Here is a 17940-nt window from a genome sequence, read left to right on the forward strand (position 1 = left end):
AACATGGCCAAGAAGTACAAATGTTCATAGATGACCAGCAGGGTCAAATAATAATAATAATCACAGTGGTTGTCGAGGTGCAGGTCAGCACCTCAGGACATAAACATGTTATTCAATTACCCACACTGCTCGCACGTGCCAATGAGCGTTGTAAGAGAATTCTGCCCTGTTATACAAGAGACCACAGGAAACTTCTTTGATCAGAGGTTAGTTTGTTTAATAAGGATTGCAACCCGGAGTATACACTTAGTCATTTGCAAGTAACACTCAGTACAAAATATGGTGTTTTCCCTTTTTATCCCCTTTTATTTTACCTTTATTTAACTAGGCAAGTCAGTTAAGAACAAATTCTTATTTTCAATGACGGCCTAGGAACAGTGGGTTGTCCAGAACGACCTTGCCAGCTCGGGGATTCGAACTTGCAACCTTTCGGTTACTAGTCCAACGCTCTAACCACTAGGCTACCTGCCGCCCCACACCCTGCCGCCCCCCCTACTGAGGTTCACCCCGCCCAGGGCGATGGCCCTTAACTTTAATACCATATAAGCTCATAATTAATAGTTGCTAATACACTGCTCAAAAAAATAAAGGGAACACTTAAACAACACAATGTAACTCCAAGTCAATCACACTTCTGTGAAATCAAACTGTCCACTTAGGAAGCAACACTGATTGACAATAAATTTCACATGCTGTTGTGCAAATGGAATAGACAACAGGTGGAAATTAGAGGCAATTAGCAAGACACCCCCAATAAAGGAGTGGTTCTGCAGGTGGTGACCACAGACCACTTCTCAGTTCCTATGCTTCCTGGCTGATGTTTTGGTCACTTTTGAATGCTGGCAGTGCTTTCACTCTAGTGGTAGCATGAGACGGAGTCTACAACCCACACAAGTGGCTCAGGTAGTGCAGCTCATCCAGGATGGCACATCAATGCGAGCTGTGGCAAGAAGGTTTGCTGTGTCTGTCAGCGTAGTGTCCAGAGCATGGAGGCGCTACCAGGAGACAGGCCAGTACATCAGGAGACGTGGAGGAGGCCGTAGGAGGGCAACAACCCAGCAGCAGGACCGCTACCTCCGCCTTTGAGCAGGAGGAGCACTGCCAGAGCCCTGCAAAATGACCTCCAGCAGGCCACAAATGTGCATGTGTCTGCTCAAACGGTCAGAAACAGACTCCATGAGGGTGGTATGAGGGCCCGACGTCTACAGGTGGGGGTTGTGCTTACAGCCCAACACTGTGCAGGACGTTTGGCATTTGCCAGAGAACACCAAGACTGGCAAATTCGCCACTGGCGCCCTGTGCTCTTCACAGATGAAAGCAGGTTCACACTGAGCACATGAGCACATGTGACAGACGTGACAGAGTTTGGAGACGCCGTGGAGAACGTTCTGCTGCCTGCAACATCCTCCAGCATGACCGGTTTGGCGGTGGGTCAGTCATGGTGTGGGGTGGCATTTCTTTGGGGGGCCGCACAGCCCTCCATGTGCTCGCCAGAGGTAGCCTGACTGCCATTAGGTACCGAGATGAGATCCTCAGACCCCTTGTGAGACCATATGCTGGTGCGGTTGGCCCTGGGTTCCTCCTAATGCAAGACAATGCTAGACCTCATGTGGCTGGAGTGTGTCAGCAGTTCCTGCAAGAGGAAGGCATTGATGCTATGGACTGGCCCGCCCGTTCCCCAGACCTGAATCCAATTGAGCACATCTGGGACATCATGTCTCGCTCCATCCACCAACGCCACGTTGCACCACAGACTGTCCAGGAGTTGGCGGATGCTTTAGTCCAGGTCTGGGAGGACATCCCTCAGGAGACCATCCGCCACCTCATCAGGAGCATGCCCAGGCGTTGTAGGGAGGTCATACAGGCACGTGGAGGCCACACACACTACTGAGCCTCATTTTGACTTGTTTTAAGGACATCACATCAAAGTTGGATCAGCCTGTAGTGTGGTTTTCCACTTTAATTTTGAGTGTGACTCCAAATCCAGACCTCCATGGGTTGATAAATTTGATTTCCATTGATAATTTTTGTGTGATTTTGTTGTCAGCACATTCAACTATGTAAAGAAAAAAGTATTTAATAAGAATATTTCATTCATTCAGATCTAGGATGTGTTATTTTAGTGTTCCCTTTATTTTTTTGAGCAGTGTACAAAGATGTCTCTGCTAGGAGTTCAGCTTATTGTTATTTGCAGTTAGTTCCCCATTCCTTCTTCCTCCTGTTGCTATCATGTGCTGGCAGAAGTAAGACTGGAACATAGTATCAACAGGAACTGAAAGTATATTTTCCAACACACAGACATCTGACTTTTGTGACTTTCGTCTCTACCACTGATTCTTAATTTCAAGCAAAACATTAATCATTGTACTTTTGTAATTACAGGTGTTCCTATAATGTACAGATATTATAAAATTCCTTTCAAGTCAGCTCTATTTGTGACGCTGATCGCGATGCAAGTCCTGCCTCTCTCATCTCCTCATTGGTTTATAGAAGCAGATACCCACATGCCATCTCCTCATTGGTTATACCCACATGGGCGATTGAAAGACAACTGAGTTCGTCGGTTGTCATGGTAATACTATGAAAGTTTAGATGCCGATCGCCATATAAAGTCCAAAGAAGAAAAAGCCTGGAAGGAGGAGAGATGACTAGAAGAGGAACTTAAAACTTTCCACCTTCTCCACAACTGTCCCGTCGATGAGGATAAGGGGGTGCTCCACCCCCCGATGTCACAGGAAGACCAAAAAGATCATCAAGGACAACAACCACCCGAGCCACTGCCTGTTCACCCCGCTATCATCCAGAAGGCGAGGTCAGTACAGGTACATCAAAGCAGGGACAGAGAGACTGAAAAACAGCTTCTATCTCAAGGCCATCAGACTGTTAAACAGCCATCACTAACATTGAGTGGCTGCTGCCAACATACAGACTCAATCTCTAGCCACTTTAATAATTAAAAATTGGATGTAAATGTATCACTAGTCACTTTAAACAATGCCACTTTATATAATGTTTACATACCCTACATTACTCATCTCATATGTATATACTCTACTCTATACCATCTAATGTATCCTGCCTATGCCGTTCGGCCATCGCTCATCCATATATTTATATGTACATATTCTTATTCATTCCTTTACACTTGTGTGTATAAGGTAGTTGTTGTGAAATTGTTAGATTACTTGTTAGATATTACTGCACGGTCAGAACTAGAAGCACAAGCATTTCGCTACACTCGCATTAACATCTGCTAACCATGTGTATGTGACCAATAACATTTGATTCGATTTAGAAACGATTCGGTTGACCATTTTATGTGTGGATTAATTGTTGGAGAAGAGTACCATGTGCATTTCAGATAAAATAACTCAACATTTATATCGCAGGACAAATTAGCAAGCAACAGCAAGCAAGCTAGCTAAATCGGCATAAATGTTTAATGCTTTTCGACCTGTTCCCGAATTAAAATAATTGGTTCAGAGTTTGTTTTGATATTTTAACCTGCGTGTCGTGATCGCGTTTGGTGTGGGGGGACAAAATCAATTGGCGCACGATGGCCGGTTTGGGTTTGGTGTCATCCCTGAGCGGTTTTCTTCTCCGGCAACTGAGTTAGGAAGGACGCCTGTATCTTTGAGGTGACTGCGTGTAGATTCCCCATCCAAAGTGTAATTAATAACTTCACCATGCTCAAAGGGCTATTCAATGTCTGCGTTTTCGGTGCCCTTCTTTGCCAAGCATTGTAAAACCTCTCTGGTCTTTGTGTTTGAATCGATTTTTGATATTCACTGCTCGACTGAGGGATCTTATAGATAATTGTGTGTGTGTGGGGTACAGTGAGGAGGTAGTCATTCAAAAAGTAGGTTAAACACTATTATTGCCCCCAGAATGAGTCCATGCAACTTATTATGGGACTTGTTGAGCACATGTTTACTCCTGAACTTATTTAGGCTTGCCATAACAAATTGATTCAAGACCATTCAGATTTTCATTTTGTATTAATTTGTAAAATGTCTGATAACAAAACTCCACTGACATTATGGGGTATTGTGTGTGACAAAAAACTCAATTTAATCCATTTTAAATTCAGGCTGTAACGTGTAAAAAGTCAAGGGGTGTGAACACTTTGAAGGCACTATGTTCATACACTATTGGTCTGGCTCATAGGGGAAGGAACGTTTCATAATACCGTGTGAACACATTCATGGGGGAAGGGAAATCACAGGTAGTGCAGACTAGCTGACACAAATGTGGCCATGACGATGCCAGAACAAGGAAACAAGTCCAGGGAGGCTAGTAGTAAGAAATGTTCTGTTAGTGGTTTCCTGCTAGCGTCCATACTAGGGGCCTGTCTGTTACCCTCTATGCAAACCAACTAGAGGGGGTATCGATAGCGGTGTAGTGTGAAGTTGCTCCTAGACACTGATCTTGAGACAGTTTTGCATTTTCCCCACTAATGGTTAATGTTAGGACTGGGGGAGGGGTAACTGATCCTAGATCTGTACCTAGGGGTACAGATTCACCCCATAGCAGGGATCGTTAGCCACTAGTCTAGAGCAGTGATATGACCTGGAGCAGGGATCGATAGACACTAGTCTACAGGTTCTCCCATCTCCACAGAGAAACTCTGGAGCTCATCAGGTTCTTTTCAAACTTTTTTAAAGTACTGCAGCATGGGGCAGCAGGTAGGCTAGTGGTTAGAGCATTGGCCTAGTAACCGAGAGGTTGTAAGATCAAATCCCTGAGCTGACTAAGTAAAAATCTGTCGTTCTGCCCCTGAACAAGGCAGTTAACCCACTGTTCCTAGGCCATCATTGAAAATAAGAATTTGTTCTTAACTAACTTGCCTCGTTAAATAAAGGAAGAAAAAAAAGAGGGGGAAAAAAGCAGTTAGGCCTATGTGCTGGAGAACAGCGTGGAAATAATGTTCGCCCTGCTACACAAGTAAGATAACTATACCTCAACAGGAAGTGTTTTTAAAACCAGTTACATTGCTTGTATACCTTTAACCACACTGGCCAAGCTTTGCGCGCACACACACACACACACACACACACACACACACACACACACACACACACACACACACACACACACACACACACACACACACACACACACACACACACACACACACGGCGGTGCGTGGGTACTCACTGCGTGGCTTTGACGATGTCCCAGGTACTGTAGTCATCCACGTGGCTCTTGCGCCCCACATTCTCACTGTAGCCATGGTTATAATGACTCTGGGGCTTGAGTTCCTGTTGGGAGAGAAAAAAAAACTAGCCATGAGTTTCATCAATCCGTGCCTTGCCTGGACCCAGTGGGCCTACCCAGACGGCACAGCGTCATCTCACGAGAGCGACAGAAAGAGTTGGAGGAGGCTGTGTCGTGTTCTGATGGTGGGCAACAGTGAGCCGGGGCCGCCCACAAAGGCCCTTCACATTCTATTAGCCTCCACGGCAACGCCATGGCAATGCCATTTAACCTCCCCCCTCACCCCGGGAGGACTGCTGTACTGCTGCCTTGGTGACTGGTAAATACACATCACATCCCAGTTCTCACTCAGTCTCTATAACCTTTACTGAACAACACTATTGGTCCAGGAGAATGCAGTTTTTTTTTTTTTTTTTTTTTACTTGGTTCACGTGTACAGTACTGACTGTAAAACAACCATAACAGGCCTATATATAGTCTAGATTCCTACTAAATCTATTTTCCTATGAAAGGCCCTGTGACAGACTAGCGTCCTGTCCAGGGGGTGTGCTTGTACGTCAAGCTGCCCCACGCTACAGACTCAGGATATGTGCTCCTGCCCTATTGGCCACTATGGAATGTCCAAGGCTCACTTGCCCAAGGCTCACTTGTCCAAGGCTCACTTCCTACAGAATGTGAGGTATAATTTTACAGCCCGACAGCCATTCCATATCTAACAGCCATAGGACCTACACATTCCTTCAATACTAATGTACAAAATACTTGGTTAACCTCTCTTGGGTAGGGGGCAGTATTTTCACATCCGGATGAAAAGCGTGCCCAAAGTAAACTGCCTGTTACTCAGGCCCAGAAGCTAGGATATGCATATAGAGATTTGGATAGAAAACACTCTAAGGTTTCTAAAACAGTTTAAATTATGTCTGAGAGTATAACAGAACTGATATGGCAGGCGAAACCCAGAGGACAAACCACCCCCCCCCCCAAAAAAATCAGCCTACCACTGTTATTAATGGCTGTCACTTTTATTATAAGGTGAAATCCTCCCAGATTGCAGTTCCTAGGGCTTCCACTAGATGTCAACAGTCTTTAGAAAGAGTTTCATTCTGGTATTAGGAGAAATGAGCCAGAAATTGTAGTTTTTCTAGGTGGCTCCCATTTTGGCTGACGTGTTTCCAAGCGTGTGGAATAGAGCGCGTTTTGGTATTTTTCTCCGGTAAAGACAATAACGATTCTCCGTCTTAAATTTGATTGTTTATTTACGTATTAGGGTACCTAAGGTTTGATTATAAACGTTGTTTGACTTGTTTGGAAAAGTTTATTAGTAACGTTTGGGATTCATTTTGTACGCATTTTGATGGAGGGAAACTTGGTGGATTATTGACTGAAGCGCGCCAGCTAAACTGAGTTTTTATGGATATAAAGAACATTATCGAACAAAAGGACCATTTGTGATGTATCTGGGACCTTTTTGAGTGCTACAGTCCCACCTGCCCATAAGAAGTTAATGATTAATCATATAGCCTACTGGAGGTCTGTAAGGATACTTGGTTAATGATATAACCCTCCAGTAGGCTATAAGGACACTTGGTTAATTATGAATCATATAGACCTACAGCAGGCTATAAGGACACTTGGTTAATTATGAATCATATAGACCTACAGCAGGCTATAAGGATACTTGGTTAATGATGAATCATATAGACCTACAGCAGGCTATAAGGATACTTGGTTAATGATGAATCATATAGACCTACAGCAGACTATAAGGACACTTGGTTAATTATGAATCATATAGACCTACAGCAGGCTATAAGGATACTTGGTTAATGATGAATCATATAGACCTACAGCAGGCTATAAGGATACTTGGTTAATGATGAATCATATAGACCTACAGCAGACTATAAGGACACTTGGTTAATTATGAATCATATAGACCTACAGCAGGCTATAAGGATACTGGGTTAATTATGAATCATATAGACCTACAGCAGGCTATAAGGATACTGGGTTAATGATTAATCATATAGACCTACAGCAGGCTATAAGGATACTGGGTTAATGATGAATTATATAGACCTACAGCAGGCTATAAGGATACTGGGTTAATGATGAATCATATTGACCTACTGCAGGCTATAAGGATGAAAATCTGATGGGAAAAACACTTGGTAGACAGTTAATGAGGGGTAAAGATTATAATGAGATAATTAAATATGTATAGTAATCTATAATCTAGAGGCTACCCTGAAGGGAGGAGAGGAGCTAGAGATGACTGGAGGATGGAGAGGAGCTAGAGCTGACTGGAGGATGGAGAGGGGCTAGAGCTGACTGGAGGATGGAGAGGGATGAAAGGCGAAGGGAGGAGAGGGGGAGGAGCCATGCCAGGCAGATGAAAGACTACCCACTGGCAGTCTTTCAAAAGGCCCTCAAATCACATCCATGCCCTCTGACTACAGTTGCAAAGGGTCGGAATCTTTCCATAATTTTCCCGGAAATTTTCCATGGGAATTTAAGCCCTGGAATTTGGGGAATTTTGCTTAAATTCATCAAAAAAAGTTAGCTTATAACAGTGAACCTGTTTTGTGGGATACACATAAGGCTATTCTAGGTCTTGTGGCATATTTTGGTTAAACTATCCCCAATTCAATGGAATTGCAACCCTCTGCATTCTTCCATCACATGTACAGCTGATTCTCAAGATCTTGCACACTAATGAGATGCTATTGAGCCCACACTACTACACTGTCTGAGCCAAGGACTAAATGCTTTCTGGTAAGTTTTGATTACAATACTGGGTGGGGTGAATATATTTTATATGACATACATCATTTTTTGTTAACTAGTAAATAGTAGCCTACAGCAAAGTGTGTTTAAATAATTTCTAACTTGTTAACAATTTCTGCTAGTTAGTTTTTGCTAGCAGGTGGGTTTTAGCTTGCTTGAGCCTGCTAACTGAGGAGTGTTTAATTCACCTGTTTCCATACATGTTTCATTTTATCTTAGAAAGGAGTTGTTTAATCTAACTGCTTAACTATTAATCTGTACATGGAATTGTAATTTTTTTTAACACGTTTTTTCTAATCTTTACAGGAAAATGCCACGGGCACTATCTGATGTGTGGAGACATTTCACTGCAGCTAATGTAGAAGGAAAAATGGTGTACATTTGCAAATACTGTGCCAAATCATATGTGAAGAATGCAACAAAGATGCAGAATTATCTGGCCAAGTGCATAAAGTTCCCTTGGCGCTCACAACAAGCAACCTCTGACAAAAGTCCCTCCACTTCTATTCGAGGGTAAAAATGATGAATCAGACACCTTATCGACAGCAACAGCTCATGGTCCTCCTGGAATCCTTTTCTTTTTTTTTTTACTCAATGGAGGAACGTAGTCAGAGAAATGCTGATGAATGTCTTGCTCGAGCTGTGTACGCAACTGGTTCACCTCTGATGGTCACAGGAAATGTGTATTGGAAGAGATTTCTGAATGTTCTTGGCCCAGCATACACCCCTCCAACCAGACATGCTTTATCTACTCATTTGCTGGATGCAGAGTTCAACAGAGTTCAAGTGAAGGTCAAGCAAATCATAGAGAAAGCAGACTATTGCAATCATCTCTGATGGGTGGTCGAATGTTCGTGGGCAAGGAATAATTTACTACATCATCTCCACCCCTCAACCAGTATTCTACAAGAGCACAGACACAAAGGCCAACAGACACACCGGTCTCTACATTGCAGATGAGCTGAAGGCAGTCATCAATGACCTTGGACCACATAAGGTGGCCAGCCACCTCTGGTGACAGACAATGCTGTGAACATGAAGGCTGCTTGGTCTAAAGTGGAGGAGTCCTTCACCCATTGGCTGTGCAGCTCATGCATTGAATCTGCTCCTCAAGGACATCATGGCACTGAAAACAATGGATACACTCTACAAGAGAGCCAAGGAAATGGTTAGGTATGTGAAGAGTCATCAAGTTATAGCAGCAATCTACCTCACCAAGCAAAGTGAGAAGAATAAGAGCACCACATTGAAGCTGCCCAGCAACACCCGTTGGGGTGGTGTTGTCAGTCATCATGTTTGACAGTCCCCTGGGGGGGAAGGAGTCTCTCCAAGAAAAGGCCATATCACAGTCTGCCGATTTGGACAGCCCCATCAAGAGGATCCTCCTGGATGATGTATTTTGGGAGAGAGTGGTAAGCAGCCTGAAACCTATAGCAGTAGCCATTGCACGGATTGAGGGAGACAATGCCATCCTGTCTGATGGTCAGACTATGCTTGCAGATGTAAGCTAAGAAATCCGTACTGCCCTGCCCACTTCCCTGTTGCTCCAAGCGGAGGAAACTGAAGTTCTGAAATACATCAAAGAGCATTTAGACTTCTGCCTGAAGCCCATACACGCTGCAGTGTACATGTTGGACCCCAAGTATGCTGGCAAGAATATTCCTGTCTGGTGCAGAGATCAACAAGGCCTATGGTGTCATCACTACCATGTCTCGCCACCTTGGCCTGGATGAGGGCACGGTTCTTGGCAGTCTGGCGAAGTACACTTCCAAGCAAGGGCTTTGGGATGGAGATGCAATATGGCAGTCGTGCCAACATATCACATCAGCCACCTGGTGGAAGGGACTTTGTGGATCTGAGGCTCTTTCCCCTGTTGCCTCCATCATCCTCCAAATCCCATCAACATCAGCCGCCTCAGAGCGCAACTGGTCCTTGTTTGGGAACACACACCAAAGCACGCAACAGGCTGACCAATACCAGGGTTTAAAAATTGGTGGCCATCCGGGCAAATTTGAGGCTTTTTGAGCCTGACGACGAGCCATCGTCAACAAGGTTGGAAGGTGACAGTGAAGATGAGGCCTCAGAGTCTGATGTTCAAGAGGTGGACATTGAGGAGGACCAGGGAGAAGACATGGAAGCCTGAGAGGAAGACAACCAAAGCTTTAGTCTCTAGACTATCATTTTACAGATGTATGTTGAAAACGTTTTTGGGAGATGTGGTGGATCATTGGGGATCATTCAATATTCCCTTTATTTTGTTGTTCAGTGAAATCATCCCATGTGATGAGTCAACATTTAATTAAAGTTTAATTCGTAACTAAATTGTTTTTTTATTTCTATTTTAAGAATTTAATCATTTGTAATTATGTCTACTTATGACATAAATGGCATATTATTATTATTGTTATCTGATGAAAGCGACTAGTGCGTTAGTAGTGCATAGCCTTCATCTTCTTATGGGTGGTCCCAGTGGGTATGGAAAGCACGACCCTGGCGTTGCAAGAGCCACCCTACCAACGGAGCTACACATGACCATAAGGTATCAAACTTGTCAATTGAAAACAATGGAAGCCAAACGCTGGCCTGAGGGAGAACAGAGCCTGGTATGGGAAACACCAGCTTATAGTAAGTCTTCATCAGAATAGCTACAGCCGCAAAGAGTGGAATTCTGGTGAGTGTGCCAGCATCCCACTCAGGAGATGTATTTTCTAAACCACCAATTTGCTTTGGGCAAGGTACGGATTGGGGCCATTTCATGAACTGTTATGTCGTTGAGAGCGGTAAGTAACATGATCTGATGATTTGAAAAAATGCTGAGAAACAGGTCCAAGCAACTTCTTCCAGGAACAGAGATGTTATTCTGCTGGTGAGGCCATAACGGCCTCTCCAATCTAGCAGCAACTACATTATCTGACGAAGTGGAGGATGGTTTGGCAATATAACAAACCCCTAAAGACAGAGCAAAAATGTTAGGGCTATTTTAGACCAGTAGCCAATGATATGATCAGATCAGCCTCCAGCCATGGGTGTTAGCTAAGGGACAAGGGGGCTTGACTAAGGGCCTCAAAGATAGCCAGGCGTGAGCAGTGAGAGGCACTAAGGGTGCCTGAAGCCACCCATGCTCAATCAGGCCTGCAGCGTGTCACTGGAGTTACACTGGAGTAGTGTGAAGTGCTCAACCAGCTCTCCTTACATGGCAGTGAGAGAAACACAAGGTGGACAGTCAGTACGCCAGGGGTGTATTCACTAGCAACCAAATGGAAGCAAACAGGATGAAACGCAGACAGACCTAGCTGAATTTGTCCAAAAGGCTTCTCAACAGTTTTACCCCCAAGCCATAAGACTCCTGAACAGGTAATCAAATGGCTACCCGGACTATTTGCATTGTGTCCCGCCACTCACCAACCCAAACCCCCCCGCCCTACCAACCCCTCTTTTACACTGCTGCTACTCTCGGTTTATCATTTATGCATAGTCACTTTAATTATACCTGCATGTATATATTACCTCAATTAGCCCGACTAACCGGTGCCCCCGCACATTGACTCTGTACCGGTACCACCTGTATATAGCCTCGCTACTGTTATTTTCACTGTCATTTTATGTTTTTTTGTATTTTACTTATCTATTGTTTACCTAATACCTATTTTTTACTTTAAAAATGTCACTGTTGGTTAGGGCTTGTAAGTAAGAATTTCAATGTAAGGGCTACATCTGTTGTATTCAGCGCACGTGACAAATAAACTTTGATTTTGTTGGGTTTTGAGAATATGAAATGTTACTTATTCATGTCACTGATGGAATGCTGAGGTTGAGGGTCTACGCCAGAAGTTAAGGGTTATAGGAGGAAGATATATAGTGTGTGCTAACTAAGCTTGAAATGTGTTGAGTGCAGGGAAGCGATTACATGTGACAGGCATTGATAAGGGGAGACGGGTGGAGATCTTAGAAACTAACAATGTCACTGAGGGAGAGAGGGTAATGTATAATGTTTACATTATGTCAGGATATGTCACTGAGGGAGAGAGGGTAATGTATAATGTTTACATTATGTCAGGATATGTCACTGAGGGAGAGAGGGTAATGTATAATGTTTACATTATGTCAGGATATGTCCCTGAGGGAGAGAGGGTAATGTATAATGTTTACATTATGTCAGGATATGTCACTGAGGGAGAGAGGGTAATGTATAACATTTACATTATGTCAGGATATGTCACTGAGGGAGAGAGGGTAATGTATAACGTTTACATTATGTCAGGATATGTCACTGAGGGAGATAATGTAAACGTTATACATTACCCTATGTCAGGATATGTCACCGAGGGAGAGAGGGTAATGTATAACGTTTACATTATGTCAGGATATGTCACTGAGGGAGAGAGGGTAATGTATAATGTTTACATTATGTCAGGATATGTCACTGAGGGAGAGAGGGTAATGTATAACGTTTACATTATGTCAGGATATGTTATTGTTATCCATCAGGGATCCTCTGGGAGGAGAAGAGAGACAATCTGGTATCAATAACCATGACAGCGTTGAGTTGGGGAGGAGTGAGCACTTTGGGTAGAGGTGAGGTCAGATGAAGTGAGGAAGAACAGATATCACTAAGGTTCTGTCTAGCAACAGAGATGCATTGACTGTTTGCTTGTGGAGGAGACTCAGCCTAGGAGAAAGGGTTAAATATCAGTGTTTGCGTGAAATTTTTGCTTTGTCTGAATTACAGCTGTAATGACCAATTGGGAAGAATTAAACTTGGTTAAGCTTTTCTAGTGTCCGTGAGTCATTTCTCTGAAAAATTAGAACCTAACAATTAGATTTGAAAACTCTCCTTTTCACTGCAAAACAATTTTCTATCGCAAAATGTTTTTCTACTGTGTGCCCTAACGAGGTAAATATTGACTAAAGAGAAAAGAGATGTCACTGAACGTAAACAATGTGTTCAGATTGCTGGTATTAACATACAAGCACAGGCCATGGCATTACTCTGCCAGGGGTAACATACGAACACAGGCCACAGCATTACTCTGCCAGGGGTAACATACGAGCACAGGCCACAGCATTACTCTGCCAGGGGTAACATACGAGCACATGCCACAGCATTACTCTGCCAGGGGTAACATACGAACACAGGCCATGGCATTACTCTGCCAGGGGTAACATACGAGCACAGGCCACAGCATTACTCTGCCAGGGGTAACATACGAACACAGGCCACAGCATTACTCTGCCAGGGGTAACATACGAGCACAGGCCATGGCATTACTCTGCCAGGGGTAACATACGAACACAGGCCACAGCATTACTCTGCCAGGGGTAACATACAAACACAGGCCATGGCATTACTTTGCCAGGGGTGACATACGAACACAGGCCACAGCATTACTCTGCCAGGGGTAACATACGAACACTGGCCACAGCATTACTCTGCCAGGGGTAACATACGAACACAGGCCACGGTATTACTCTGCCAGGGGTAACATACGAGCACAGGCCATGACATTGCTCTGCCAGGGGGTAACATACGAACACAGGCCACAGCATTACTCTGCCAGGGGTAACATACGAACACAGGCCACAGCATTACTCTGCCAGGGGTAACATACGAACACAGGCCACAGCATTACTCTGCCAGGGGTAACATACGAACACAGGCCACGGTATTACTCTGCCAGGGGTAACATACGAGCACAGGCCATGACATTGCTCTGCCAGGGGGTAACATACGAACACAGGCCACAGCATTACTCTGCCAGGGGTAACATACGAACACAGGCCACAGCATTACTCTGCCAGGGGTAACATACGAACACAGGCCACAGCATTACTCTGCCAGGGGTAACATACGAACACAGGCCACAGCATTACTCTGCCAGGGGTAACATACGAACACAGGCCACGGTATTACTCTGCCAGGGGTAACATACGAACACAGGCCACAGCATTACTCTGCCAGGGGTAACATACGAGCACAGGCCATGGCATTACTCTGCCAGGGGGTAACATACGAGCACAGGCCATGGCATTACTCTGCCAGGGGGTAACATACGAGCACAGGCCATGGCATTGCTCTGCCAGGGGGTAACATACGAGCACAGGCCATGGCATTACTCTGCCAGGGGGTAACATACGAGCACAGGCCATGGCATTACTCTGCCAGGGGGTAACATACGAGCACAGGCCATGGCATTACTCTGCCAGGGGGTAACATACGAACACAGGCCACAGCATTACTCTGCCAGGGGTAACATACGAGCACAGGCCATGGCATTACTCTGCCAGGGGGTAACATACGAGCACAGGCCATGGCATTGCTCTGCCAGGGGGTAACATACGAGCACAGGCCATGGCATTACTCTGCCAGGGGTAACATACGAGCACAGGCCACGGCATTACTCTGCCAGGGGGTAACATACGAGCACAGGCCATGGCATTACTCTGCCAGGGGGTAACATACGAACACAGGCCACAGCATTACTCTGCCAGGGGGTAACATACGAGCACAGGCCACAGCATTACTCTGCCAGGGGGTAACATACGAGCACAGGCCACGGCATTACTCTGCCAGGGGGTAACATACGAGCACAGGCCATGGCATTGCTCTGCCAGGGGGTAACATACGAGCACAGGCCATGGCATTACTCTGCCAGGGGGTAACATACGAGCACAGGCCATGGCATTACTCTGCCAGGGGGTAACATACGAGCACAGGCCATGGCATTACTCTGCCAGGGGGTAACATACGAGCACAGGCCATGGCATTACTCTGCCAGGGGGTAACATACGAGCACAGGCCATGGCATTACTCTGCCAGGTTTTTTTTTTTTGTTAAGAGGAAAGGAACATACGGATCCTAACTTGGCGATGATCCTCCAGACCCCAAGAGGTGAATGTTTTGGTTTTGCCCTAACACTACACAGCTGACTCAATGATCAAAGCTTGATGACTATTTAATGACTTAAATCAGCTGTTTAGTGCCAGGGCCAAAAAATAAAAGTGCACCCCTTGGTGTCCCGAGGACAGATTTAGAGAAACCCTGCATTAGTGGGACATAATTAACATGCACTTCATACCTGAATAAAACACCCTTAACCACTGTGTGTGTGTGTGTGTGTGTGTGTGTGTGTATATGTTTGTCTCATCAATTTCAGTATTCAAGGCCCCTTAGCTCATCTATATTCATATATGCCGTGAGGGAGTGTTTCCACAGGTCTTTAGCAGTGAGGAACAGGATACACTATCCTGTGTCTTTAGCAGTGAGGAACGGGATACACTATCCTGTGTCTTTAGCAGTGAGGAACGGGATACACTATCCTGTGTCTTGAGCAGTGAGGAACGGGATACACTATCCTGTGTCTTTAGCAGTGAGGAACAGGATACACTATCCTGTGTCTTTAGCAGTGAGGAACGGGATACACTATCCTGTGTCTTGAGCAGTGAGGAACGGGATACACTATCCTGTGTCTTTAGCAGTGAGGAACGGGATACACTATCCTGTGTCTTGAGCAGTGAGGAACGGGATACACTATCCTGTGTCTTTAGCAGTGAGGAACAGGATACACTATCCTGTGTCTTTAGCAGTGAGGAACGGGATACACTATCCTGTGTCTTGAGCAGTGAGGAACGGGATACACTATCCTGTGTCTTGAGCAGTGAGGAACAGGATACACTATCCTGTGTCTTGAGCAGTGAGGAACAGGATACACTATCCTGTGTCTTTAGCAGTGAGGAACAGGATACACTATCCTGTGTCTTTAGCAGTGAGGAACAGGATACACTATCCTGTGTCTTTAGCAGTGAGGAACAGGATACAGTATCCTGTGTCTTTAGCAGTGAGGAACGGGATACACTATCCTGTGTCTTTAGCAGTGAGGAACGGGATACACTATCCTGTGTCTTTAGCAGTGAGGAACAGGATACACTATCCTGTGTCTTTAGCAGTGAGGAACAGGATACACTATCCTGTGTCTTTAGCAGTGAGGAACGGGATACACTATCCTGTGTCTTTAGCAGTGAGGAACAGGATACACTATCCTGTGTCTTTAGCAGTGAGGAACGGGATACACTATCCTGTGTCTTTAGCAGTGAGGAACGGGATACACTATCCTGTGTCTTTAGCAGTGAGGAACGGGATACACTATCCTGCGTCTTTAGCAGTGAGGAACAGGATACACTATCCTGCGTCTTTAGCAGTGAGGAACGGGATACACTATCCTGCGTCTTTAGCAGTGAGGAACGGGATACACTATCCTGCGTCTTTAGCAGTGAGGAACAGGATACACTATCCTGTGTCTTTAGCAGTGAGGAACAGGATACACTATCCTGTGTCTTGAGCAGTGAGGAACGGGATACACTATCCTGTGTCTTGAGCAGTGAGGAACGGGATACACTATCCTGTGTCTTGAGCAGTGAGGAACGGGATACACTATCCTGTGTCTTTAGCAGTGAGGAACGGGATACACTATCCTGTGTCTTTAGCAGTGAGGAACGGGATACACTAACCTGTGTCTTTAGCAGTGAGGAACGGGATACACTATCCTGTGTCTTTAGCAGTGAGGAACGGGATACACTATCCTGTGTCTTTAGCAGTGAGGAACGGGATACACTATCCTGTGTCTTTAGCAGTGAGGAACGGGATACACTATCCTGTGTCTTTAGCAGTGAGGAACGGGATACACTATCCTGTGTCTTTAGCAGTGAGGAACGGGATACACTATCCTGTGTCTTTAGCAGTGAGGAACGGGATACACTATCCTGTGTCTTTAGCAGTGAGGAACGGGATACACTATCCTGTGTCTTGAGCAGTGAGGAACGGGATACACTATCCTGTGTCTTTAGCAGTGAGGAACGGGATACACTATCCTGTGTCTTTAGCAGTGAGGAACGGGATACACTATCCTGTGTCTTTAGCAGTGAGGAACGGGATACACTATCCTGTGTCTTTAGCAGTGAGGAACGGGATACACTATCCTGTGTCTTTAGCAGTGAGGAACAGGATACACTATCCTGTGTCTTTAGCAGTGAGGAACGGGATACACTATCCTGTGTCTTTAGCAGTGAGGAACGGGATACACTATCCTGTGTCTTTAGCAGTGAGGAACGGGATACACTATCCTGTGTCTTGTGTCTTTAGCAGTGAGGAACGGGATACACTATCCTGTGTCTTGTGTCTTTAGCAGTGAGGAACAGGATACCCTATCCTGTGTCTTTAGCAGTGAGGAACGGGATACACTATCCTGTGTCTTTAGCAGTGAGGAACAGGATACACTATCCTGTGTCTTTAGCAGTGAGGAACAGGATACACTATCCTGTGTCTTTAGCAGTGAGGAACAGGATACACTATCCTGTGTCTTTAGCAGTGAGGAACAGGATACACTATCCTGTGTCTTTAGCAGTGAGGAACAGGATACACTATCCTGTGTCTTTAGCAGTGAGGAACGGGATACACTATCCTGTGTCTTTAGCAGTGAGGAACGGGATACACTATCCTGTGTCTTGAGCAGTGAGGAACAGGATACACTATCCTGTGTCTTTAGCAGTGAGGAACAGGATACACTATCCTGTGTCTTTAGCAGTGAGGAACAGGATACACTATCCTGTGTCTTTAGCAGTGAGGAACAGGATACACTATCCTGTGTCTTTAGCAGTGAGGAACAGGATACACTATCCTGTGTCTTTAGCAGTGAGGAACGGGATACACTATCCTGTGTCTTTAGCAGTGAGGAACGGGATACACTATCCTGTGTCTTTAGCAGTGAGGAACAGGATACACTATCCTGTGTCTTTAGCAGTGAGGAACAGGATACACTATCCTGTGTCTTTAGCAGTGAGGAACAGGATACACTATCCTGTGTCTTTAGCAGTGAGGAACAGGATACACTATCCTGTGTCTTTAGCAGTGAGGAACGGGATACACTATCCTGTGTCTTTAGC

General features: G+C 45.1%; 1 protein-coding gene across 2 annotated transcripts in view; it reads right to left on the minus strand.

Moving 5' to 3' along the window:
* Positions 1-17940, minus strand: part of zdhhc17 (zinc finger DHHC-type palmitoyltransferase 17) — a 52105-nt gene that overhangs the window by 26753 nt on the left and 7412 nt on the right. For both annotated transcript variants that reach the window (XR_005477160.1, XM_038996779.1), the window contains exon 2: positions 5158-5261. Coding sequence is in view for 1 of the 2 variants with exons in the window: in XM_038996779.1 (XP_038852707.1) it covers positions 5158-5261 (104 nt within the window). In the remaining variant the exon portion in view is untranslated. The remainder of the gene's footprint in view (positions 1-5157; positions 5262-17940) is intronic.

The sequence above is a fragment of the Salvelinus namaycush genome, chromosome 6 (assembly GCF_016432855.1).
Source record: "Salvelinus namaycush isolate Seneca chromosome 6, SaNama_1.0, whole genome shotgun sequence".
NCBI classification, from domain to species: Eukaryota; Metazoa; Chordata; class Actinopteri; order Salmoniformes; family Salmonidae; genus Salvelinus; species Salvelinus namaycush.